A 24,722-nucleotide genomic window follows, 5' to 3' on the forward strand; every position below is an offset into this window, starting at 1 on the left:
ACCCAGGTGGTGGCTAGGCTGAGATGACTGGAGCTGACCTGGGCTGTGCCACTGGGCAGTGGCAGCGGTGGTGGCAGCTGCCAGGGCTGAGCAGCGCTGTCCTAGCACCAGGGAAGCCCTTTGAAGGGGAGGTGCCCAGTGTGGTCATGGTTATGTGGATGCAGGCAGGCAGCAAGTGCTGGGGCATGGCACTCTGTGTGTCCATCAGTGGGTGCTCTGTCCTGCAGCCTTTCATGGTCACAAGGGCCAGGCTTGGGGATGGTTACAGGGTGGCCACAATTCAGTGGGGCTACACAGAATTCTCAGGACCCCCCAGGTCCTGCAGTCCCTTGAAGACACAGGGAAATGGAGTGGGACTGGGAGTCAGGCAGGACCAGGCATGGCTGAGGGGGCTTTGCTGGGTGGGACTGGTGCTGAGTGAAGGCTCCACAGCAGCAGTGGAGCCCTAGGTGACAGGGCTGGACCTGGTGGTGTCGGGCCCTGGTGGGAGACAGCTGGGAGGTGTGGTGGGGCTGGGAACTGCCTATCTGCAGCAGAACTGTGTGCTGGCTGCTGGCGTGGGGACTGGCAGGGAGGGGAGGAAGCGCAGGAAATCTCGCAATGGCTGTATGGTCAGCACTGGGTTTCCTGTTCCTCCCCAGGAGCCGGAGCTGCACCGGGTCCAGACCGCGTCAGCCCCGGCCCCAGCAGGACGCCAGCAGCAGCCTCACAACGAAGACCCAACAACAAATATAGGCTGGAAGGACTGTGCCCTGGTGAGGTACTAGCAGAGACAGGGGGACTCCTTTGTAGGGCTGGGGGGGGTAGATCTTGGTGGGGTCAAGGGCTGTGCCAGGAGACATCCTGCGCTGCATAGGGAGGTGCCCCAGCACTCTCCTGCCCCTGCTGCACTCTTGCTTCAGGGCAGGGCACCTGGGAACTGCCACTGGGATCAGTCTGACTCACAATGGCCTTACTAGAGTTCTGCATGCTGGGACATATCCAGGTTCCGCACCTTTCTCTGGGGCTCAGCATCCTCCTCAGCTTCTGCTGGCTTCCCACCAGTGTCCCGGCCCACACTGTGGGCATAGGGGTGGGAAAGGGCAGGACAGGACTGGAATTGCCAGAGAGGAGGGGCTGACCCTGCCAGGGGTGGGGGGCACAGCCGCGCTGCCCTTGGGGAGCAGCCCTGTGCATGGCAGAGGTGACACTGCTGTCTATGGCTCCGCACTTCCTCCTTCCCAGCACCATCTCCATAGGCCCCTGCTCCCACAGAGCTTGGAACACTCCTCCTGCTGCTTTGAATAGGCTTTGCAGGGCTGTCTGCAGTGGGTGGGGAGGGCCATCTCTGCTGCACAGACCAGATGATGGGGTAGGAGTGTGTGAAATGCCAGGGGCCCGGCCACTGGTGCAGGCAGTGCAGGGCAGCAGCTGTGGCTCAGGCTGTCCTGGTGCCCCACAGACCCCCTGGCTGGACAGTGGTGCCATGGGCTTTGGGCCGGAGCTGTGGTGCCCGCAGGGGCACAGTGCCCTGCTGCGGCTGCAGGATGGGGAGCTGCGCCTCCTGGAGCTGATGAAGAAGTGGATGTCACAGCGGGCCAAGAGCGACCGGGAGTATGCAGGGATGCTGCACCACATGTTCTCCCAGCTGGAAAAGCAGGAGGGCACTTGGCAGCTCCATGGCAACCATGGTGGTCACATTGAGAAGGTAGGGATGCCTCAGAGTAGGACTGCGCCCTGCAGAGCCCATGAGGTGCTGCTGGAGGATGCCATCTCCACGCCATCCCTGACTCCCTTTCCTGCAGTCCTGGTGGGTGCTGGTGAGCCGGACAGAGACGCTGAGCCAGACCCTGCGGCGGCACGCAGAAGAGCTGGCAGCGGGGCCGCTGGCCAAGCTGAGCCTGCTCATCCGCGACAAGCAGCAGCTGCGCAAAGCCTTCAGCGAGCAGTGGCAGCAGCTCAGCCAGGAGTACAGCCGGGTATGTTGGAGCCAGCAGGGGAGCGAGAGAAGGTGCTGGACCTGCTCCCTGACTGTGTCCCTCTCCAGACGACGCAGCAGGAGATGGAGAAGCTGAAGGCACAGTACCGCAGCCTGGCCCGTGACAGCGCCCAGGCCAAGCGCAAGTACCAGGAGGCCAGCAAAGGTGCCAACCTGGCCCCTGTCCCCTGCGTGACCTCCCAGCTTCCCTTATGGGTCAGGGATGGCTGGAGCACCCTGCACTCTGTGGAAACTACAGCCCAGCCTGGAGCGGGTGGGGGTTCTGGGGCTGGGCAGCATAGAGGAGAGCCCAGCCTGGCCCCCAGGAAGCCAGGCAGAAGCCTGGGGACCTTGGGACACCATGCTGTGGGGTCAGGAACATCTCTGTGTCACAGTGTAACCACCCAGGCTTGGTTCCCCTGCCTGCCCTGGGACCCTCTCCCAGCCCTCACCCTCTGACCCCTGCCCTGGTGCTGGGGCAGGTGATGTGCTGGTGGTTGGGGTTTTCCACAGCCTCTCTCCACAGACAAGGAGCGGGACAAGGCGAAGGAGAAGTATGTGCGCAGCCTCTGGAAGCTCCATGCCCTCCACAATCAGTACGTGCTGGCTGTGCAGGCGGCCACACTGCACCACCAGCACCACTACCAGCGGGTGCTGCCCAGCCTGCATCAGTCCCTCTATGGTCTGCAGCAGGAGATGGTCCTCGTCCTGTAAGAGCCCTGCCTGCCCCGCTGCTCATCCTGTGCCCCACTGCCCATCCTGTGCCCTGCTGCCAGCCCTGCACCCCACTCCCTACCCCTGGACATGCCCACGGCCCCCCAGAACCAGCAGTGCTCCCACAGAAAGGAGATCCTCAGCGAGTACTGCAGCATCAGCAGCCTGGTCCAGGAGGATCTTTTGGCCATGCACCAGGAGATTGCCAGTGCCATCCAGGCCATCGACCCTGCCACTGAGTACAGCAGCTTCATCCAGAGCCACCAGTATGGCTCTACACAGCCTCAGCCTCTCTGCTGGGTACGGCCCTGCTGCCATTGGCTGGCAGAGGCCAGCAAAGGGCAAGTGGAGGCACAGCTGTCCTGGCTGCCCGCAGGTACGAATCTGAGATGCCACCAACTGTGTCCTTTGATGAGAGCCTGCTGGAGGACACAGAAAACCTGGTGCCGGGGGAGCTGCAGCTGAATGAGCTGACCCTTGAAAGTGTCCAGCACTGGTGAGTGGGACTAGCCGTGGGCAGGGGCAGGTGAGGGGCAGGGGCTAAGTCCTCCTGCCATCTCTTGCAGCCTGACCTCGGTTGAGGAGGAGTTGGTGGCCGCCACAGAGGCCGTGGGTATCAAGGAGCAGCAGATGCAGGAGCTGAAGGCAGAGATCCATGATGAGGAGCAGGGCCGGAGCCCCGGGGAGCGGTGAGGTGCAGCAGAGGGGGGCAAGGGGCCCAGGCAGCGGGTGCTGACCGCCCTGTCCCCTCCCCTCTCCAGGGTGCACTTGTTGGGCAGGCGGCAGGGGCTGCATGAGGTGCGGCAGCAGCTCGAGGGCTGCCTGTGTGCCCAGGCCAAGCTGCAGGCACAGCGGGACCTGCTGGCCAGCAAGCTGGCAGAGCTGGGCACCAGGGACCCCCTGCCTGCCCTGCCTCTGCCAGAGGATCGGCAGTCCGTGTCCTCCACGGTGAGTCAGCCTCGCCTCCTGTGCTCTGGGAGCCGCCGGCATGGGGTGCACAGCTGATGCACAGCCCGTGCCTCCTTCCAGGAGCAGGAGCGGAGCGGGGCCAGTGCGCTGGAGACCCTCAAGAACCACATCACGGGGATCTTCAGCCCAAAGTACTCGGTGAGTCCCTGGGTGCCTCCCGCCACCCTGCTCTCTGCCCAGCTGCCTCGATGAGCCTGTCCTCTCCTTTCTGGCCACACAGCCCCCCTGGCTTCAGCACCTCCAGATTCTGCTCCCACCTGCCCTGGGCACAGCTTCCAGACACTCCTGTTGCCCTACCTCCGGCACAACTCAGGAGTGTGCATGGCTGGGCTCACCTTGTCTCCTTCCAGCTGCCACCCCCGGTGCCCCTAATCCCAGACGTGCAGAAGCCGCTGTGCCAGCAGGTCTGGTACCACGGGGCCATCCCACGTTCGGAGGTACAGGAGCTGCTGACCTGCAGCGGGGACTTTCTGGTGCGGGAGAGCCAGGGCAAGCAGGAGTATGTGCTCAGCGTGCTGTGGGACGGGCAGCCCCGGCACTTCATCATCCAGGCTGTCAGTGTGAGTGACCACGAGCAGGGGGGATGGCTGGGGTGGCCTTGCATGGGCAGGTGTGGGTTCCTGCCCATCGCTACCTCTTGGCCTCCCTCCTTGCAGAACATGTTTCGGCTGGAGGGTGACAGCTTCCCCACCATTCCGCTGCTCATCCAGCACCTCCTGCAGAGCCAGCAGCCCATCACCCGCAAGAGTGGCATTGTCCTGGCCAGGGCTGTGCCCAAGGTGATACAGGCAGTGGGGAGGAGGATGGGGGCCCCTGGGCAGGGGCAGCTCTGCCTGGCCCTTTCTCCTGCTGATGGCTGGGCTGAGAGCACAGGCGTGCTTCTCCAGCTAGACAGGGGAACCTGGACCTGGACTCTGCCTGAGAGGGGCCTGCATGGGTCCGTGGGCCAGGGACAGCTCACGGGTGTCTGTTTGCTGCAGGACAAATGGGTGCTTAACCACGAGGACGTGCTGCTGGGGGAACGCATTGGTCGGGTGAGATGGGGTGCTGTGGGGTCTGCAGGAGGGCAGGGCTGTCCTCACAGGGTCTGCAGGAGGACAAGGGTTCTTCCCTTGGGCCGCACGGTGAGCTGAGCCTGGTGCACCTGTGTCTCGGAAGGGTAACTTTGGGGAAGTGTTCAGTGGACGCCTGCGTGCTGACAACTCCCCCGTTGCTGTGAAATCCTGCCGGGAAACCCTTCCACCTGAGCTCAAGGCCAAGTTCCTGCAGGAAGCTAGGTCCGTGTGGCTGTTGGGCTTCTCCTGTTACATCTGTCTGCTCTTGGAGCTGTTGGACACTGCTGGGACTGCAACACCCTCATGCTGAGGGCTGTGTCCCAGGGCTGGCTGGGCAGAGTGCCCTGGGGATGGTGATGGGTGGCTTGTGCCCAGGGCAGCCGGGCCCCCCTACACTCACAGTGTTCATCCTTGTCCCCACAGGATTCTCAAGCAGTACAGGCACCCAAACATTGTGCGTCTCATCGGCGTCTGCACTCAGAAACAGCCCATTTACATTGTCATGGAGCTGGTGCAGGGTGAGCGCCCCGTCCCCACTGTCCCCACACACCCATGCCTGGCTGAGCTGCCAGTGCTGCCTGGCACCCACCGCCTCTTGCAATCTGGGCACAGGGGGGGACTTCCTGACCTTCCTGCGCAGCGAGGGTCCCCACCTCCGCGTGAAGGAGCTGGTCAAGATGACAGAGAATGCTGCTGCTGGCATGGAGTACCTGGAGAGCAAGCACTGCATCCACAGGTGGGCCCTGGCAGGATGGGGAGCCCTGGGATCCTCACCACCCCATCCCGTGCCAGGTGGAGCCCCAGGGACAGCTGGGCACATGGCTGATTGCCTGGGGCTGTCTCAGGGACCTGGCTGCTCGCAACTGCCTGGTGACAGAGAGGAACACCCTGAAGATCAGTGATTTTGGGATGTCACGGGAAGAGGAGGATGGCATCTATGCCTCCACAGGGGGGATGAAGCAAATCCCTGTCAAGTGGACGGCTCCTGAAGCTCTCAATTATGGTATGGGATGGAGCCGGGCATGGCCTGGCACCCCGCAGCTTATCTGGGAGCCAGGAGCCAGGAGTCTGGCACTATCCCACTCCCACACACCTGGTCCTGGGGAAGGAGGCAGAGACCCTGAGCATGTCAGCCCTCAGGAGCACGGGCACAGCTGGGCAGCGGTGACATGCATTTCTCCTGCCAACAGCACTTGTCCTGCCCCATGTCCCCAGGCCGATACAGCTCAGAGAGCGATGTCTGGAGCTTTGGGATCCTGCTGTGGGAAGCCTTCAGCCTGGGCGCCATCCCCTATGCCAACCTCAGCAACCAGCAGACGCGGGAGGCAGTAGAGCATGGTAGGGGACCCGGCTGGGGCTGGCTCCTGAGAGCCACCATGAGCTGTGGGTCCAGCACTGTGGAGCTGTGCCTGTAGGATGGGCCAGACACATCCCACAGTGGGATGTGGGGAGTGAGGGGCCAGTGACACACGTCCCCATCCCCGTTGCCCAGGTTTGCGGCTGGACCCTCCCGAGCAGTGCCCTGAGGAGGTGTACCAGCTGATGCAGCGCTGCTGGGAGTATGACCCCCACAAGCGGCCCAACTTCTGCACCATCCACCAGGACCTCATTGCCATCCGCAAGAGACAGCGGTGACAGGGAGCACCAGGGGCCCTGGATCCATCCCGTGGCACTGCTGGGGGGCACAGCAGAGCCCTGTCTGGGCAGTGGGTACAGCGGGGTGGCTGTATGGTGCTTGAGCCCCAGGGCAGGGGCTCCTGCATACCTCAGGGTGGGACATGGCACCCACAGCTCCTGCCCGGCTTTGTCCTGTACAATAAACATTCGAGATCTGCAGCTGTACATCTAGGAGCTGTGAGGGGACACGGACTTGTACTGCACTGCAGCGTGGCACTGGGACATGGCACTGGGATGACACACTGTAGTGATGCACCAGCATGGGTCACTGTGACAGGGCACGCGGTGCACCAGCACGGGGTACCAAAAAGAAGTACCAGAATGGGGCACATTTAGACAGGAACTGGCATGGGGAGTACTGAGACAGGGCACTGGGACAGAGGGCTAGAACGGGACCCTGGGACAGGGCACCGGGAGAGCGATCAAAGACAGGGCACCGGGATGGGACACACCGGGACAGGGCACCGGGAGGGCACCGGCATCTCGACTCTGCTGCGGGGTTGGGGGTGGCTGCTCCCGCGAGGCCGGGGCCGTGCGGTGCCCGGCCGGTTCGGTGCCGCCCCCGCGGGTCGGGGCCCGTTCGGCGCCCGGCCGGTTCGGTGCCGCCCCCGCGGGTCGGGGCCGGTTCGGTGCCCGGCCGGTTCGGTGCCGCCCCCGCGGGTCGGGGCCGGTTCGGTGCCCGGCCGGTTCGGTGCCGCCCCCGCGGGTCGGGGCCCGTTCGGCGCCCGGCCGGTTCGGTGCCGCCCCCGCGGGTCGAGGCCGGTTCGGTGCCCGGCCGGTTCGGTGCCGCCCCCGCGGGTCGGGGCCGGTTCGGTGCCCGGCCGGTTCGGTGCCGCCCCCGCGGGTCGAGGCCCGTTCGGTGCCCGGCCGGTTCGGTGCCGCCCCCGCGGGCCCGGCCCAGCGGGCGGAGCGCGAGGCGGGGCCTGGCCTGGCCTGGCCCATCCCGGCGGGCCCCGGCGGGCGATGTGAGGGCCTGGGCCGGGCTGCGGAGCCGCCCGCGGTGTGGACGGGGTGGCGGCGGTGGCAGCGCCGGTGCTGGCCCGGCCTCTCCCGTCCGTCCCCGGCCCGGGCCGTCGCCGCGGGGCTTCAGCGCGGCGGGCCCGGGCGCTGCCCGGCCCTGCGGGGCCGCGCGGCCTCTCCGGCCCCGGCCCCGGCACCATCAGCGGATATAAATATCCAGCATCGGATTAAGCCAAGTAGGACGCGGTGAGGGCTCTTGGAGGAGGAGGCAGGAGGCCGCGGTGAGGGGCTGCGCTGTCCGACCTGGCTCCCCCCCAGTCCCGGCGCAGGTGAGTCCCTGCATCCCTTCGGGATGAAGCTGAAGAAGCAGGTGACAGTGTGTGGAGCTGCCATCTTCTGCGTGGCCGTCTTCTCCCTCTACTTGATGCTGGACCGGGTACAGCATGACCCCACACGACACCAGAGTGGGGGCAACTTCCCCAGGGTGAGTTTGGAGGGTCTGGGGTGAGTGAGAGGGGTCCTGGGATGGCAAACAGGGACATTGAGTCATGGAAATGAATGGGGCGCCAGCCTTGGCCTCTGGGCATTAAGGTGCCAGGGCAAAGACTGGCTTCCCACAGCTGCGGGTGACCTTCTGCCCCTCGCTGTGCCCTCAGAGCCAGATCTCAGTGCTACAGAACAGGATCGAGCAGCTGGAGCAGCTGCTGGAGGAGAACCATGAGATCATCAGCCACATTAAAGACTCGGTGCTGGAGCTGACAGCCCATGCAGAGGGGCAGCCGGCATTGCCCCAACACCCCCTGAATGGCTCCTGGGTGCTCCCCCCTGAGAGTCGCCCAAGTTTCCTCTCTGTGTCCCCGCAAGACTGCCAGTTTGCTCTAGGGGGCAAAGGACAGAGCCCAGACCTGCAGGTGAGCGTCTGGTGGCTCTGCTAGAATGTGAGGGGTCCACACCTGGGCATCCATGGAGTCCTGGCTCTACTCTTTCAGGGGTCTCAGCCCTGTCTCCTCCCCACAGATGCTGGCTGTGTACTCCCTGCTGCCGTTTGACAACCAGGATGGTGGTGTTTGGAAGCAGGGCTTTGACATCACCTACGAGCCCAACGAATGGGACACAGAGCCTCTACAGGTGTTTGTGGTGCCACACTCCCACAATGACCCAGGTGAGAGGCAGGGGCTGGCCCAGCTCCTGCTACGGTGCAGTGCTGGCAGGGAAGCCTGGGCCCCCCACAGTGACCCCCACCTGTGCTGCCAGGCTGGATCAAGACTTTCGACAAGTACTACTATGACCAGACACAGCACATCCTCAACAGCATGGTGCTGAAGATGCAGGAGGACCCGCGCCGACGCTTCATCTGGTCTGAGATCTCCTTCTTTTCCAAGTGGTGGGACAACATCAGTGCCCAGAAGCGGGCTGCTGTGCGCAGGTAGGGCTGCCCCCCTAGCCCCAGTGCCCGCCTAGCTCCTAGGCAGGCTGAGAGCATTCAGGGTGTGTGAGGGAACAGCTCCAGGGACAGGAAGGCTGCCATGGGCCCTGCACTGCTCAGCAGGGTGTGCCCTCAAACTGCCAGCAGCCTCCCAGTGCCATCAGATGTCAGAGCCACTGCCTTGTGGAGTGAGAGGTGGGAGAGACAGATCTTGCCCTGGGGCCCCTCCCTGTACTGATTGGGCTGGGGAACTTGTGTGCAAGGCCCAGGGCACCTATGGAAGGGTGAGAGACCTGGAGAGCAGAATTGTGTGGTGAGACAGGGCCCCCTTTTCTGCCCCTTGCCCTGAGAGCATTGGGGATGGAGGACACAGTGGAGGGGGAATGGGCTGTGGTTAGCGTTGGGCTGTGGAGGAATGACTCTCTGCGTGGGGACAGCATGACAAGGGGGGAATGGCAGTGGTGGCTGTGAGGGCTGCACATAGACTGTAGGTGGCTCAGGACAGAGGGACTCTGCAATGGACCTGTGGCTCATGCAGGGCTCTGGTCACATCTTGGGTGTCCCCCTGGCAGGCTGGTGGGCAATGGGCAGCTGGAGATGGTGACGGGCGGCTGGGTGATGCCCGATGAGGCTAATTCCCACTACTTCGCCATGATTGACCAGCTGATCGAGGGGCACCAGTGGCTGGAGAAGAATATTGGTGAGAGTCAGGCACATGGTGGCTGACTGTAGGCCTCCAGATCCTGACAGGACCCTCCTCACGAGAGGTGCTGCTGGCCCAGCACGGGGCTGACAGGTGTCTGTGCCCCCAGGTGTGACGCCGCGGTCGGGCTGGGCCGTAGACCCCTTTGGCTACAGCTCCACCATGCCCTACCTGCTGAAGCGCTCCAACCTGACAGCCATGCTCATCCAGCGTGTGCACTATGCCATCAAGAAGCACTTTGCTGCCACCCAGAACCTGGAGTTCATGTGGAGACAGACGTGGGGTGAGGGGCTGCTGGGAGGGGACTGCAGAGGGGACCCTGTGGGGCAGGTGGCAGCGGAGAATGGCTACCAGCTGCTTTTCTGTGCAAATGAGCCAAGCATTGGGGGGTGATGTCTCTGCCCTGTGGGACAGCCTCAGGGTGACTTTCCACCTGTCCCCAAGTCCAGCAACACACTGTGGGAGGCTGCTGCTGTGCCCTCTGAGCTCCGAGGTCTGGTCTGTCAGACAACTGTCTTTGGGCCCCCCTGCTCGGGCACAGGCAAGGAAGAGCCATTGCTAGTGCTCACCTGTCCTTGGTCCCACAGATCCAGACATGAGCACCGACATCCTCTGCCACATGATGCCCTTCTACAGCTATGATGTGCCTCACACCTGTGGCCCAGACCCCAAGATCTGCTGCCAGTTTGACTTCAAGCGCTTGCCTGGAGGCCGGATCAACTGTCCCTGGAAGGTGCCTCCCCGCGCCATCACCGATGCCAACGTGGCAGAGCGGTGAGTGCGGCAGGGGCAGGGGCGCGCCACTCCCAGCCTTGTGGGCCACCAGGGGCCAGCCTCATGCCCTGGCCCCCACACAGAGCGCAGCTGCTGCTGGACCAGTACCGCAAGAAGTCCAAGCTGTACCGCAGCAAGGTGCTGCTGGTGCCCCTGGGAGATGACTTCCGCTATGACAAGCCACAGGAGTGGGATGCCCAGTTCCTCAACTACCAGCGCATCTTTGACTTTCTCAACTCTCGGCCCGACCTCCATGTTCAGGTATGTGTGAAGGGCTCTGTGGAGCTGGGGGCAGCAGGAGGCCATGCAGAGCACAGTTGGAGGGGTGAACGGTCCTGTGAGGGGGGATAAGAGCCCCCACTGCAGGAGCCCTGGCTCAGGGCTGCATGTGCTGTCTTGCAGGCACAGTTTGGCACGCTCTCTGACTACTTTGATGCCCTGTACAAGAAAGTGGGCATCGTGCCAGGGATGAGGCCACCCGGGTTCCCAGTTCTGACTGGGGATTTCTTCTCCTATGCGGACCGGGAGGATCATTACTGGACAGGATACTACACCTCCCGGCCGTTCTACAAGAGCCTGGACAGGGTGCTGGAGGCCCACCTCCGGTGAGGGGCAGTGGGCTGGTCCATGGGGCACAGGCGGTGTGCGGGGGGCACGGGTGAGGGGTGGCCAGACAGTATCTGGGAGCTCACCAGTCCCCGGTCTGTGCCAGCTGCCAGCACACTGGGCTGGTGCACAGAGTGCCAAACGCTCACCCAGTCTCAGGGCAGTGTGTGCCTTTGCCACCCCCCTTGCATGCCAGCCCCCGCGGTATTGCAGGGTGGGGACCCTCAGTGACTCTATCCCTGCGCAGGGGGGCAGAGATCCTGTACAGCCTGGCACTCGCCCACGCCCGCCGTGCCGGTGCTGATGGCAGGTACCCGCTCGCTGACTACGCCCTGCTGAGCAACGCCCGCCGCAACCTGGGCCTCTTCCAGCACCATGATGCCATCGCCGGCACTGCCAAGGAGGCTGTGGCCGTGGACTACGGAGTCCGGTGTGTGTGGGGGCCAGGGTGCCCTCAGAGCCTATCTCAGAGCGGGGCTGGTGGGCTCAGGGCTGGGAGAACAGCTAGGTATGGGGATGCTGTGGGAAGGTCCTCTCTCTCACAGGGAGATGTAGAGGGTGGCTCACTCTGCCTCTGCCTAGGCTGCTCCAATCCCTCACCAACCTCAAGCGTGTCATCATCAATGCTGCGCACTACCTTGTGCTGGGGGACAAGGACGCATACCGCCATGACCCGGCTGCACCGTTCCTTGGCATGGTGAGCAGCACCAGCCCCTGCCTCCCTGCACTCTGGCACACTGTCCCCACGACCCTGGGAGCAACTCTGTGCTGCAGAGGCCAGGAAGAGAGCCCCAGATTGTGCCTGGGTCCTTGGGCCCAGCTGGCAGGGGCATTGGGCGCACCCCAACTCTTTACTGCTCCTCCCCAGGATGAGACACGCTCCAGCCAGGACTCTCTCCCAGAGAGGACAGTGGTCAAACTGGGCACCTCACCTCGGTAGGGCCTCTTGCCTTGCTCTGGGGACTTACGGGACTGTGGTGAGGCAGTCAGGGAGTACCTGTGAAGCTGTGGCAGGTGCAGTGGATCTGTAGTTAGTGTGGAGCATGGGACATCTGGATGCTGTGAGGCTGGGATGCCAGTCGTGTGTTGCCCCCCACAGGTTCCTGGTGGTGTTCAACCCACTGGAGCAGGAGCGCCTGAGCGTGGTGCCAGTGCTGGTGGACTCCCCGCACGTGCGTGTGCTCTCCGAGGAGGGGCAGCCCCTGCCCTCCCAGCTCAGTGCAGTGTGGAACTCTGCCACTGATGTGGTGCCCAATGTCTACCAGGTATGGGGTGCCCCACACCCACAGCCTATCTGTGCCAGCCTCCCATCCTGCACACTGCCAGGACACACCAGCAGCTCTGCTCTATCCCTGTCCCACAACACGAGATCCCACAGCTGCCAAACCCCCAGGTCCCCACACATGTCCCTCCTCAGCAGAGGCCCCGCAGTGCTGAGCAGGGTCTTTGCCCCACTGACCCCCAGTCATTCCCTAGAGGAGGGGGCTGGCTCAGGTCCCCATGCTGCCTGCAGGTGTCTGTCCTGGCCCGCCTGCCTGCGCTGGGGCTGCGCGTGCTGCAGCTGCACAAGTCCTTGGATGGCCACGCCTCGCCAAGGTCCTCCACGCGCCTGTACCTGCACGGCCGGGACGTGCCCGTGCACAAGCCCGAGGCTGTGCCCCTGCACGTCTTCCCGGCAGCTGCTGATGACTTCTGCCTGGAGAACCAGCACCTGCAGGCCTGCTTCTTGGGGCACACGGGCCTGCTGCAGGTGAGTGCAGGGCTGTGACAGGGCGTGGGGTGCAGGAGGGGAGGGGTACATCCTGCTGCTTCATGCGCTTACTGCTGTGCCGGCACACTCCTGCAGAGCCTGCGCCCAGCTGGGGAGGAGCAGGGGCACAGGGTCAGCAGCGAATTTCTCGTCTATGGCACCAGGACCTCCAAGGACAAAAGTGGGGCCTATCTCTTCCTGCCTGACGGCGAGGCCAAGGTACAGGGTCCACCCGTGGAAGCTGTGCCCGTAGGGCTGTCCTCAGGCAGCAGCTTCAGCGCAGCTATACCTCTCCCCAGCCCTACGCTCCCAAGGACCCCCCAGTGGTGCGGGTGATGGAGGGACCCCTCTTCTCAGAGGTTGCCAGCTACTACCAGCATGTCCAGACCGTGGTGCGGCTGTACAACGTGCCAGGTGAAGTCTTGAGGCTGTGCCAGGTGTCGCTGGCCCAGAGAACTGGGCCATGCTGCCCTTGGAGCTCAGCCCCTCACTGCCTACCCACAGGGGTGGAGGGCCTGTCCCTGGATGTGTCCTGCCTGGTGGACATTCGTGACCACATCAACAAGGAGCTGGCCCTGCGCTTTAGCACTGACATTGAGAGTGATAACACCTTCTTCACAGACCTTAATGGTTTCCAGGTATGCAGCAGGCTGGGGAGGGACAGCAGCTGCCACAGGGGGACAGTGCTCTGGCACGAGACACTGTGGGATACACCGCTGGCCACTGATCTCTGTTCTTTGGCAGATCCAGCCCCGCAGGTACCAGCGGAAGCTGCCGCTGCAGGCCAACTTCTACCCGATGCCTGCCATGGCTTACATCCAGGACATGCAGAGCCGCCTGACACTGCTCACAGGCCAGGCCCTGGGGGTCTCCAGCCTCCACAGCGGTGAGCTGGGCTCTGTGCCTTGGGGACCTGCTGTTGAGCTAGGGCTGTCCTCCCCATGGGAAGCAGGGGAGGAGAGTGCTGCAGGCTGGGCAGGGTGCCCTGGTCCTGCTGTCACTGGAGGCTCTGTGCTGTGGGGTGTGGCTGGTGCCTGCTATAGCCTGGGCTGCAGGGACTTGCTCTCCACAGGCCAGCTGGAGGTGATCCTGGACCGGCGCCTCATGCAGGATGACAACCGGGGCCTGGGCCAGGGGCTGAAGGACAACAAACGCACCTGCAACCGGTTCCGGCTCCTCCTGGAGCGCCGCAGCACTGCCAACAAGGTGCTGGCTGTGAGGCTGAGAGCCCAACCTGTGGGCTGAGAGCCCAACCTGCCTTGGGATGGAGCAGGGTGGAGGCATTTGCAGAAAGCCACATGTGATGGGATGCGGTGTCCTCTCCCGTCTTGTCCCATTGTGCTGGCACTGGGCAGGGATGGGCCTGGAGCAGGGGGCATGGGGAGAGCAGGACGCGCAGTGGGGTCTGTCCCTGTGGAGCCACGTTGCCCTCATAATCACAGTGTTCTTGTCCAATCCCCTCGCTGCCCTCTATGCGTGTGCTGTGCCACCCATCCAGAGCTCCGGCTTCTTTTCCAAACTGGTCTCCATGTTTAAAGCCTTGAGCTTCCCTGGCACCAGGACTGGCAGCCCTGAGGTAATGGCCAGCCTGGCCCTGCTGTCTCTCCCTGTCTTGTGCACTAGCTGCTAGCCACTAGTCTAGCCAGGCTTGTAGCAGGTCTGTAGCCTGACCATCAGCTAGCTGGGGTCCTGTTTGGTGCTGGGGCAGGGGGACCTGCCTGGGCAGGGGCAGCTCCGTGTGCACTGTGCTGGCAGGTGCCCGGTCTCAAGGCACTGCTGGAATGGAGGTTCTTTGGGCCTTGCTGAGGCTCTGCCTGCCTTCCTGGGCCCACACTTGACCCATGTGCTGCTTGGCAGGTGCAGGATGAACGTCCCATCAGCTTCCCCTCCCTGCTGAGCCACATCACCTCTGTGCACCAGAATGCTGAGGTCTTGGTCATGCCAGTGGCATTGGAGAAGCCAGCCCTGCCAGCCCTGCGCTCCTTTGTGCCCCTTGCCACCACCCTTCCTTGTGACTTCCACATCCTCAACCTGCGGACGCTGCAGGCAGAGGTGAGCCACGGCCCAGGGGCGGTGGGACTCTGGTGGGGGTCTTGCTGCTGCTGTCGCCAGTGTTGTGCCTCAGCTCCAGCTCCCTGCAGGATGACTCACTACCATCAGCTGAGGCAGCACTGATCCTGCACCGCAAAGGCTTTGACTGCAGCCTGGAGGCCAAGAACCTGGGCTTCAACTGCACCACCAGCCAGGGCAAGGTAGGGCCAGGCTGCCCCCTGCCCCCACACCTCTGCTGGGCTAGAGCTGGGCTGGGAGCTCGGCATGGCAGTCATGGCAAGTGTCAGGCTGTCCTGGGCACAGTGCTGCCCCAGGCATCACATCCTCACCTGGGCCTCCCTGCTTCTTCCTCCTCTCCCCAGCTAGCTCTGGGAAGCCTGTTCCAGGGCTTGGAGCTGGGCTCCCTGCAGCCCACCTCATTGACACTGATGTACCCACTGGGCACAGCCTCCAACAGCACCAACATCCACCTGGACCCCATGGAGATCGCCACGTTCCGCATCCGCCTGGGGTAGCGTCAAGCAGGAGAGGAGTGGAGTGGCTGGACAGCACAGGAGCAGCAGCAGTGCAGCAGTGGAGTGGGGCCAGCAGTACTGTGGCAGGAGGGGCCAGCCTGGCAGAGGCTGTGCTGCCACTTCCTAATTTATTAGTTCCATGTTCGCAGATTTTGGAATGAACTGCTGTGGCAGGGCTGGAACAGACATTGCTGGACACGGTGCTGGGTGGGCCAAGCATGCCTGGGGAGGGCTGCAGGCTGGGCTCTGCTGCTGCTGGGGGAACAGACACTGCTGCCATGTCACAGGCAGGCTCCCCAGGGGGTGGCCACCCTGATGGCTGGGGCAGGGGCCCATGCAGGGCTGCCCCTGACTGGCGGGGCAGCAAGGGGAGGCCAGGAGCACCCGGGGTGTTGGGCACCTGCCTGAGGATGTGCTGTGGACTTGGGACTGACCTCTCCTGGAGCTCATAGGAAACACAAGGCTGTTTCCAAGGGCCCTGGTCTATGTGTGGTTTGTGTCTCTCACTCAGGGGAGTGGGAATGGTGTGCTGTGGGGAGATAGGGCAGCACTCTAAGGCAGGTGGGGGCCAGCTTGAAGATCTGGCCAGGAGCCCCCGGCACCTGTGAGAGGCTGGTGGCATGGCCAGGCCCAGCTGTGCTCAGGAGCAGGCAGTGCCTGGTGTTGGGCAGGAGTCAGGGGGATGGGAGTCAGTTCCTTGTGCAGACAGCAATGCTTGGGTGAAGCGTGGGAGTGCCTCCCCCAAACTCAGAGCCTTTAGCCCCGTTTCAGAGTGAGCCTGGCGCTCTGCTCTGCTGGAGCTGCAGTGGCTGAGTCGCAGCTAAATACACTTGTCACCAGAGCATCCTCCTGGTTGCTGTGGGAACCACAGGCCATAGTTCCTGGCCCCCTGAGGCTACTTACTGCCAATGGGCTCCAGCAGGGAGGGCATTGGGAAGGACAGGGCGGGGTGGGGAACTGCCTCAGCTCTGGCTTGGTTGGGTTGGACTGGATGAGCTTAGAGGTCTTTTCCAACCTGAATGATTCTGTGATTCCACAATTCCTGCACAGCCCCTAGCACATCCACATCCCATGGGTTTGGCCCCTGGAAGCTCAGCACCTCACAGTGCTTGCCCTGTGCCCTGGCCTGGTCCAGTGCCCTTTCAGACACTCCCAGGATGGGCCCAACTGGAGCCCTGGACACAGCAGCTGGTGCCTTGCATCCAGCTGGGTAAGGAGCCTGCCATCCTAGTCCTGGCCCCAGAAGCTCATTACTGATGCTCCCGCCTCCAGCCGGGTCCCTGTGGACAGGGGAGTGCAGGAGGCTCTAATGGCTCTGAGCAGCTCTTGGTGGAGGCTCGATGGAGGCGGGAGCAGGAGGGGCTGTGGTTTCTGCCTCCACTGGAGCCAGAACTGCCTCTGCCTAGGGCTGGCCGGGAAGATGCTGGATGGGCCCCTGCTCCAGCTGCTCCTTACCGTGGCTCTGTTCCCCAGCATCCTTGGGACAGGTACAGCCCCATTCCTGCCCCTCCTGTTCCCTGAGCCCATCCCTGATGGGGCCTTGTCCCTTGAGGGTTGCTCCCTGACGGTGGGGGTCTGTGCTGGGAGGCAGTGCTCTGCACTGAGAGGTGCTGATCCATACTGGGGATGGTGGCCCAGGTGTGGTGGTGCTGGGGTTACTCCAAGTGCAGCGCATCTGTGGGGTCCAAGTGCTGTCCCCACAGGGGACACAGGGAGGGGGTTCAGCATGGGGGCTGGGGGCTGACCTGATGTCCTGGGCGTTTTCCCCTCCTGTGTGCCACCATCATTGCCCTTGCCCACGTTTGCCCTTGCTGAGGCCTCGGTGAGCACAGGAGGTCACGGCACACACAGGGCCGTGGCACCAGAAGGCAGTGCCAGGGGAGCTCTGCTCAGCCACTGCTGCCTCATGGGGTGTAGCCCACTCTGAGCTGGGGCCCCCTGTGCCACGTTAGCCAGGCTCCCTGGGACTGGTGAGCGCAGGCCAGCCCAGTCCTGCTCTGCTGCATCACGGCACAGACCATGGTGTGGAGCTGTCCTACAGCCCCTGCACAGTTTCCGTGGTTCCCGCAGTGGGGGCTTGTTCCCTGCCCTCTGCAATGCCCTGCTCCCTGCTGCAGTCTTGGTGCAGAACCTGCACCTCTGCGAGGGCTACGTGGGCCCTGATGGCCGCTCCCACCCCGGCTTCTACTGCCCGCGGCTGACGGACCCCCCCGGCCACCGCTACTGCTGCCAGCCCAGCCTGGAGGCTCTCAAGTCCTGCTGCTCCCAGCTGGCCCTGGAAGCCCTCACCGGAGTGAACCTCTCAAGCCTGGCTAGCCCCGGTCTACTGCGGTGAGCAGGGCTGCAGCTGGCTGTGCTCTTGAGGATGGGGGCCCTTGGGACCCCTGGCACACCCCCAGGGGCTTCTTCTGGCTGCTGGGGCAGGGGCGGTGGTGTCCTTTGGAGCCCACAGGGGCCCCCGGCCAGCCCTCCCCTGTACCACGGGAGGGTCACGGCTGCCCCTGAAGTGCCCCACCCCGCAGGAACCCGCTGGCCCTGCCTTTCGTGGCGCTCTATGGGCTCCTTGTCCTTCTGCTTATGGCCATCGACCTCTGCCACTTCTACTGGACTCACCGGAGCCGCCTCAGCCGCCTGCTGCCCCGTGCCTTCCGCGTACCCCGTGGGTCCCCGCGGGGGCACCCGGCTGGCAGCCGGGCTCCCCACGGTGCCCCCAGAGTGACACGGCCCGGCCAGGGCTGCTGAAGGGGGCCCGGGCAGGGCAGGGGGTGCACACAGGGGGAGCTTGCACCGGGGGGTGCCGCGGGACAGGGAGGGGTCACTCACATCCCGGGGTGCAGCACGGGGGGGGGGGTGTATGGGGGGAACGCTCGCACCTCAGGGTGCAGCACGGGGGGTGATACGGGCGGGCTGGTACGGGGGGGACACTGGAACTGCGGGGTGCAGTACAGGGGCTCTACGCGGGGGATACTCGCTCTCCGGGGTTCAGTACGGGGGACACTCGCTCGCCGGGGCTCAGTACGGGGCTGTAGGGGGACACTCGCTCTCGGGGCTGCGGCGGGGCGGCGGCACGGCGTGGGGGACACTGGGACGCGCACGGGGCCGCCGCCGGTCAGTGCTGGCACCGCCGGGCCGCGGGGCGGCGCTGCAGCCTCGGCCCCGCCCGTCTCAGGGCGCGCCCCATCACGTGATAAGGGCGGTGGCGTCAGGGTTCCCCAGGCGATCCGCGGTGACGTCACGGGTGCGGCGCGATGGAGGAGCCGGTGAGCGGGGCCGGGCGGGACCGGACCGGCGGGTCCCTGTCCCGGGGGAGGTCCCTGTCCCGGGGGGGGTCCCTGTCCCGGGGGGAGTCACTGTCCCGGGGGGGGTCCCTGTCCCGGGGGGGGGTCACTGTCCCGGGGGGGGTCCCTGTCCCGGGGTTCCTGTCCCGGGGAGTCCCTGTCCCTGGGTCCCTGGATTCCTGTCCCGGGGAGTCCCTGTCCCTGCATTCCTCTCCCGGGGGGATCCCTCTCCCGGGGGTCCCTGTCCCGGTGGTCCCTGTCCTGGGTCCCTGCGGGTCCCCGGGCTGTGTCCCAGCCTGTGCCCCTCGGCAGGTGACGGCGGAGCAGCTTCGGGCGCGGGGTAACGCGCTGTTCCAGGCGGGGGATCACGCAGCCGCCCTCGCTGCCTACACGGAGGCTTTGAGCCTGAGCGAGGCCCCGTCGGAGCGCGCCGTGCTGCACCGCAACCGGGCCGCGTGTTACCTGAAGCTGGTGAGCGCGGGGCGGGTGCGTCCCCGCGGCCTGCACGAACCTGCCCGGCTGGCTGGGGCTGTTCCCGAGCAGTCACCGTGTCTCGGATGTCTTGCAGGGAATCTTTGTCTGGGGCAGGGGGTGGACACGAGGAACTTTAGGGGCTCAGAAGTAGATCAGAAGTGTCTGAAAAGCACCGGGGTCGGTAGGGCTCCCTGGCCACCCTCTGAGGGTTGTATTCTGGGAAAGGCAGTGTGTCCCACTGTGCTGGCTCACTGTCTCCAGTGATGCTGTTCCCATCCTGTCCCCAGTCCCCAAAGTTAGGGGTGTAGGCTGCGTGGGGCATGTGCCAGCAGTGCTCAGGCATTTTTCTCTCCTGTCTCTGCACAGGAGGATTACACCAAGGCAGAGGCTGATGCCACTAAAGGTACTGTCGGTGGGGCTGGGGACCAGCCTGTGAGCCGCCCGTGGGGCGGCGGGGCAGGCGGTGGGCCCCGTGAGTGACCGCTGTGCGCAGCCATCGAGGCGGACGGGCGGGATGTGAAGGCGCTGTTCCGCCGCAGCCAGGCGCTGCAGCAGCTGGGCCGCCTGGAGCAGGCCGTCAGCGACCTGCAGCGCTGCCTCAGCCTGGAGCCCCGCAACAAGGCCTTCCAGGAGGCCCTGCGTGCCCTGGGCAGCAGCATGCATGAGAAGGTCAGCAGGGGGGCACTGGGGGGGCTGCCGGCCCGCTGTGGCTGTGACTGTGCCTGGAGGGAGTTCGGGAGGACTGAGCTGCTCTTTCTGCTCTATTGCAGATGAAGACCATGTCCTGCACGGACTCGAAAGTAGAGCAGATGTTCCAGATCTTGCTGGATCTTGAAGAAAAGGATGCGGACAAGAAGCAGAAAGTCTGAGTTCAGGGAGTGGGGCGCGGTGCTGTGGCTGGGAGGAGGGGAAGGGAGGATTGTTGCTCCTGGCCAGTGGTGGCTGAGTGGTGCTGCCTGGGCAGGCTGGGCTTGCCGCCCACAAAATGCACCCCAAGACAGAGGTGGAGGGTGGGTGCCTGCAGCTGCTAGCAGTTCCTTGTGCAGTGTGCTGCTGTGACCCAGACAGAACTCTCCTTCCCCAGGCTGCACAGAACCTGATCGTGCTGGCACGAGAAGAGGCTGGAGCAGAGAAGATCTTCCAGAGCGATGGTGTGCGGCTGCTGATGCAGCTGCTGGACACGGCCAAGGCTGACCTGATGCTGGCAGCCCTGCGCACGCTGGTGGGGCTGTGCTCCGGCCACCGCTCTCGTGTAGGTGCCACCACACCCCATGGCTGGGCCCAGGGGAAAGCCGTGCTGGGGAGGCTGTAGAGGGTCACACAGGGGAGCTGCGGGCTGTTACCTGCCAGGCCTGAACTTGTGAGAAGAAACCATCCTGATAAGGGGCTGGGAAACAGCAGGGCTTCCCCATGGCCTCCGGAAGACAGGTGTGCTTGTACCTGCAGACCACGGCCATCCTGGCGGAACTGGGGGCTCCCCGTCTCGCGGCGGTGCTGGGTGTGGAGCACGAGCAGGTGTCCCTGGCTGCCTGCAACCTGCTGCACGTGATGTTCGACTCCCTGAAGGAGGGGCTGCAGAAAGACTTCCGTGGGAAGGAGGATGCAGTGGTGCTGGGTGAGTGTGGGCTGCCCTGGCTGGCTGTTGTATGGGGAGAGTCCCACGTAGGTGCAAGAGGTGCTATGGGGCTATTTGCTGCTGCCCTGTCACTGCTCCCTGCAGCCCAGCCCAAAGCCAGGCTCTGGTCCAGGGTTAACAGGAGGCAGAATCTCCTGGTCATGGCAGCATCTCTGCCAGCTGTACCATGGTGGGGGTGAGGCCATTCCCAGGGTGCTGTCTTTTTTGGAAGATTCCTCCAAGGACCTGAAATTGCTGATCAAGCACCTCCTGGAGCTGCTAGTGCTGGAAGGGGCCTCAGCACATGGCCGTGACAATGCCCTCAACCTGCTCATCAAGGTGGTGCCCAGGAAGTCACCAAAGGAGACCAACAACAGCCTGAGCCTCTGGGTGATTGATCAGGGTTAGTGGAATGGCTAGCAATGTCCTGCTGGGGCATCGTGCTCCTCTGTCCCAGGTCTGCACATGCCACTGCCCCCCTCACTGGGCTGTCTGACCTTTGCCAGGCCTGAAGAAAATCCTGGAGGTGGGCAGCACGGTGTGCGGCAGCTCGGGCAGCCTGCCCGTGACAGAGAACAGCCGGATGAGCACCTCTGTTCTGCTGAGCAAACTGTATGACGACCTGAAGTGTGATGCCGAGAGGGAAAACTTCCACCATCTGTGTGAGGACTATGTGAGGTGAGCCAGGGTGTCCTGGCAGTAATGGGGCTTCTGTCACCTGCAGCCTGGCAGCACCTGTCACCCTCAGTGCTAAAGCTGACTGGGGACCTGCTGTGGGGGAGGTTCAGCAGGTGGGGCAGGGAGAAGCAGGTGGATCACGCTGAGCCTTTCTGGTGGTCTTTCCCTGAAGGAGCTGGTTCGAGGGGCACGAGCTGCCGGGAAAGCTGCGGGCCATTCAGACAGTGTCGTGCCTGCTGCAGGGTCCCTCAGATGCAGGGAACAGGGTGCTGGAGCTGGAGGGGATCATGGACAGCGTGCTGTCCCTCTGCGCCTCTGTCTGCGAGGCACACCAGCTGGTGGCCGTGGAGGCGCTGATCCACGCGGCCGACAAGGCCAAGCGCGCCTCCTTCATCACGGCCAACGGCGTCAACCTGCTCAAGGAGATCTACAAGCACAGTGAGAGGGACAGCATCCGCATCCGCGCCCTCGTGGTGAGCACGCGGGACAGGCTGTGGCAGGGCTGTGGCTGCGGGACCGCCAGTCACAGTGCTGCTCCCCGCTGCTGTGGGTCCAGGACACATCAGGTCTCCTACATCCATTCCTGCTCCCACACTCTGTTCCTGGCTGCAGGGGCTCTGCAAGCTGGGATCTGCCGGAGGCACGGACTTCAGCATGAAGCAGTTTGCCGAGGGATCCACCATGAAGCTGGCCAAGCAGTGCCGCAAGTGAGCGGGGCTGGGTGTGGGGGGTGGGCAAGGCCCCCTGGCCGGGCTCCCTACAGCTGGGCTGTGCACAGCCCCCACAGCCAGGCTCAGGGAGCACTCTCCAGGTGGCTCTGCAATGAGGCGATCGATGCGGGCACGCGGCGCTGGGCTGTGGAGGGCCTGGCCTACCTCACCTTCGATGCAGATGTCAAGGAGGAGTTTGTGGAGGACAAGGCAGCAATGCAGGCCATGTTCCAGCTGGCCAAGGTGCATACCAAGAGCTGTGGGATGGGCACCCTGGCACCAGGGAAATGTGCTGGAGCAGGTGTGGGGCTCATGCTCGGGGGGGGGGGGGGGGGGTGGCGGGGGTGTGGGAGAAGCTGAGTGGGCTCTGGTCCTGTTTGCTCCTCCCTGCTGTGAGTGTGACAGGTGCCCACTGTCGCCACAGTCAGAGGACAGGAGCGTGCTCTATGCTGTTGCCTCCACGCTGGTGAACTGTACCAACAGCTATGACCACGAGGAGCCGGACCCGCAGATGCTGGAGCTGGCCAAGTATGCCAAGCAGCACATCCCGGAGCAGCACCCCAAGGTAAGCAGGGCTGCTTTGGAGGAGAGTGGGTGTTGGGACACAGCCTGGGGTCCCAGGTGTAGACACGGTGTCCTTGAGGCCCACAGGATGGGGTCGGGCACCTGGCCAGGTGCTGGTGCTCCTGAGCCCAGTGTGCCGTGCCCGTGGCACAGGACAAGCCCGAGTTTGTGAAGCGGCGGGTGCGGAAGCTGCTGACGGCTGGCGTGGTGTCGGCTCTGGCCTGCATGGTGAAGAGCGAGAACCCGGCGCTCACCAACTCCTGCCGGGAGCTGATCTCCAGGTGGGAGAGGAAGGAGCTGGGTTACCAGCCTGCCGGCATCCTCTTGGTGAATTTGCGTGCCTGTGCTGAAGGCCAGCTCCTGGACAGCAGGGAGGATGTCCAGGAGTCTGGTGCAGCCTGGGCCCACTGTGATGATCCAAGTGCTGCAACTAGTCCCACTTGGTCCCTAGAGTGTTCCTGGCACTGGTGGAGGAGGCAGAAGACCGGGGTGGTGTGGTTGCTCAGGGAGGAGGCAAGGTGAGAGCATGGACCCCACTGTGCTTCTGCCCTGCACTGCTCCGGGGGTGCTGGGACTCTGCGGTTTAGCAGGGCTGCACTGGCTCCCTTGGACATGAGGCTGGGGAAAACTGCCCTGGTACTGTGGCCTTGGCTGCAGGACAAGCTGCTGTTTCTGCCCTCAGGCTCTGATCCCACTGTCCCTGGAGGGCACTGAGGTGGGGCAGACCAAGGCAGCGCAGGCCCTGGCAAAGATCACCATCACCTCCAACCCAGAGATGGCATTCCCTGGGGAGCGGGTGAGTGCTGGGTCTGGGTCTGCCAGGCAGGGGCTCAGGTGGGAGCAGCAGTGGGCATTGACTCGATCCCATGTGTTCTGTCTCCCCAGATCTATGAGGTGGTGCGGCCCCTGGTCAGCCTCCTGCACCTGCAGCGCACGGGCCTGGAGAACTTTGAGGGGCTGATGGCCTTGACCAACCTGGCTGGCATCAGTGAGAGGCTGCGGTAGGGATGGGGGGAGAGGGCAGTTGGCTGTCCCCTTGGGCCAGGCAGGCTGCCCTGGGCAGGGAGCACTCACTGCCCGCTTGCCTCCCAGGCAGAAGATCCTGAAAGAGCGGGCTGTGCCCATGATCGAGGGCTACATGTTTGAGGAGCACGAGCTGATCCGGCTAGCCGCAACTGAGTGCATGTGCAACATGGCCATGAGCAAGGAGGTGAAGGCCGGGACAGGCTGGGGTCTGTGCTGGGCTGCTGGACCACCACACCCCCCCGATCCCTGCTCTTTCCCCTGTGCAGGTGCAGGAGATGTTCCTGGCTGAGGGCAGCGACCGTCTGAAGCTGATGGTCCTGTACAGTGGGGAGGAGGACGAGAAGCTGCGGCGGGCAGCCTCGGGGACCCTGGCCATGCTGACTACCCTGCATCCCCCCATCTGCAAGCGGATTCCCCAGGTGGTGAGTGCACCCTAACACAGCACCCGGTGTCCCATATTCCCTCCCCGTGGTGGCCTGGCCCCAGAAGACAGGGCAACCTGTCGTGACTTGGGCCCGACTCTGAGATGGGGCTGTCAGGGGGTGCTGGAACCCTTCTCCTGGGGTCCTTGATGATGTTGGCTCCACTCCCCTGCAGACGGTGCACTGGCTGGAGATCCTGCAGGCCCTGCTGCTGAGCCCCAGTGTGGAGCTGCAGCACCGTGGCGCTGTGGTGGTGATGAACATGATGGCAGCTGCTCGGGAGGTGGCCGAGCAGCTCATCGCCAGCGAGATGCTGGAGATCCTCTCTGTGCTCGCCAAGGACAAGGACAAGCCGCGGGTGGCCCAGGCGGCCCAGGAGAGCCTGGCACACGCAGTGGCTTACGGCCTCATCAAGCCCAACCCTGGGCTGGCCTGAGGCCCGCGGGCTCGCACGCACGCTGCACACGCTGCCCAGGCCGGTGCGCACACGCTGTCTCAGGGCGGCCCTGCGGGCCCGGCTGCACGCGGAGCTGGCTCAGCACTGCCCGGGGCGGGGGCCGCGCTGCCCCCGGCGGCGCCCGCCCGGTGCCCCGGGGCGAGGGGGAGGACAGGGCTTGCCACTGCCTTTGCCACCGTCTGCCTTAGCCGGGAGGGCCGACCGGGGGCGGGCCCGGCGCGCCGGAGCCGGGCCCACCCGGTAACACTAAAGCTACTCTTGGACCGCGGTCTGGCCTCCGTCCGTCTGTCCGCCCGCCCCTCGCCGTCACGTCCGGCCCTTCCTCTCCCGGTTCCGCCCC

The 24,722-nt window shown here is 64.3% G+C and overlaps 4 protein-coding genes across 12 annotated transcripts; all 4 read left to right on the forward strand.

Moving 5' to 3' along the window:
- Positions 1 to 598: 598 nt before the first annotated feature.
- On the forward strand, positions 599 to 6,537 carry FES (FES proto-oncogene, tyrosine kinase). Of its 6 annotated transcripts, XM_009090228.4 has the most exons (19): positions 604 to 755; positions 1,442 to 1,687; positions 1,785 to 1,958; positions 2,027 to 2,123; positions 2,484 to 2,667; positions 2,800 to 2,937; positions 3,048 to 3,167; positions 3,238 to 3,360; positions 3,433 to 3,619; positions 3,701 to 3,778; positions 3,991 to 4,200; positions 4,297 to 4,419; positions 4,621 to 4,674; positions 4,799 to 4,917; positions 5,119 to 5,213; positions 5,308 to 5,431; positions 5,541 to 5,698; positions 5,911 to 6,033; positions 6,188 to 6,537. In XM_009090228.4, exons 1-19 carry the CDS (start codon positions 609 to 611, stop codon positions 6,328 to 6,330), a joined length of 2,643 nt encoding a protein of 880 aa, XP_009088476.2. In that variant the 5' UTR covers positions 604 to 608; the 3' UTR covers positions 6,331 to 6,537. The 6 variants fall into 6 exon arrangements, with proteins under 6 accessions (XP_018769584.1, XP_018769583.1, XP_018769582.1 ...); XM_018914039.3 differs by having other exon boundaries at positions 599 to 755; positions 3,991 to 4,419; positions 5,886 to 6,033; positions 6,188 to 6,354; XM_018914038.3 differs by having other exon boundaries at positions 602 to 755; positions 4,045 to 4,419.
- Positions 6,538 to 7,330: 793 nt separating this feature from the next.
- MAN2A2 (mannosidase alpha class 2A member 2) lies at positions 7,331 to 15,633 on the forward strand. 3 transcript variants are annotated; one of them, XM_030228582.2, is made up of 23 exons: positions 7,331 to 7,816; positions 7,989 to 8,243; positions 8,350 to 8,494; positions 8,587 to 8,758; positions 9,331 to 9,458; positions 9,571 to 9,744; positions 10,049 to 10,235; positions 10,319 to 10,496; positions 10,638 to 10,840; positions 11,089 to 11,271; positions 11,424 to 11,538; positions 11,710 to 11,777; positions 11,941 to 12,106; positions 12,355 to 12,591; positions 12,688 to 12,810; positions 12,891 to 13,005; positions 13,096 to 13,229; positions 13,336 to 13,477; positions 13,664 to 13,797; positions 14,090 to 14,167; positions 14,449 to 14,643; positions 14,733 to 14,843; positions 15,006 to 15,633. In XM_030228582.2, exons 1-23 carry the CDS (start codon positions 7,685 to 7,687, stop codon positions 15,156 to 15,158), a joined length of 3,528 nt encoding a protein of 1,175 aa, XP_030084442.1. In that variant the 5' UTR covers positions 7,331 to 7,684; the 3' UTR covers positions 15,159 to 15,633. The 3 variants fall into 3 exon arrangements, with proteins under 3 accessions (XP_030084442.1, XP_030084440.1, XP_030084439.1); XM_030228580.2 differs by lacking the exon at positions 14,090 to 14,167 and having other exon boundaries at positions 14,455 to 14,643; XM_030228579.2 differs by lacking the exon at positions 14,090 to 14,167 and having other exon boundaries at positions 7,332 to 7,816.
- Positions 15,634 to 15,722: 89 nt separating this feature from the next.
- Positions 15,723 to 17,900, forward strand: LOC115484159 (protein shisa-like-1). The gene is made up of 3 exons (XM_030228486.2): positions 15,723 to 16,645; positions 17,276 to 17,489; positions 17,681 to 17,900. The coding sequence occupies exons 1-3, from the start codon at positions 16,468 to 16,470 to the stop codon at positions 17,898 to 17,900; spliced, it is 612 nt and encodes a 203-aa protein (XP_030084346.1). The 5' UTR covers positions 15,723 to 16,467.
- Positions 17,901 to 18,320: 420 nt separating this feature from the next.
- UNC45A (unc-45 myosin chaperone A) lies at positions 18,321 to 24,650 on the forward strand. 2 transcript variants are annotated; one of them, XM_050978731.1, is made up of 21 exons: positions 18,321 to 18,418; positions 18,749 to 18,907; positions 19,277 to 19,313; positions 19,404 to 19,579; positions 19,681 to 19,773; positions 19,995 to 20,162; positions 20,357 to 20,525; positions 20,758 to 20,928; positions 21,032 to 21,203; positions 21,376 to 21,492; positions 21,649 to 21,676; positions 21,816 to 21,910; positions 22,015 to 22,156; positions 22,338 to 22,478; positions 22,631 to 22,758; positions 22,929 to 22,995; positions 23,160 to 23,273; positions 23,363 to 23,478; positions 23,570 to 23,687; positions 23,770 to 23,925; positions 24,101 to 24,650. In XM_050978731.1, the coding sequence occupies exons 1-21, from the start codon at positions 18,407 to 18,409 to the stop codon at positions 24,359 to 24,361; spliced, it is 2,640 nt and encodes an 879-aa protein (XP_050834688.1). In that variant the 5' UTR covers positions 18,321 to 18,406; the 3' UTR covers positions 24,362 to 24,650. The 2 variants fall into 2 exon arrangements, with proteins under 2 accessions (XP_050834688.1, XP_009088327.2); XM_009090079.4 differs by having other exon boundaries at positions 21,376 to 21,676.
- Positions 24,651 to 24,722: the final 72 nt, after the last annotated feature.

This window comes from Serinus canaria, chromosome 10 (genome assembly GCF_022539315.1).
Source record: "Serinus canaria isolate serCan28SL12 chromosome 10, serCan2020, whole genome shotgun sequence".
Classification (NCBI taxonomy): Eukaryota; Metazoa; Chordata; class Aves; order Passeriformes; family Fringillidae; genus Serinus; species Serinus canaria.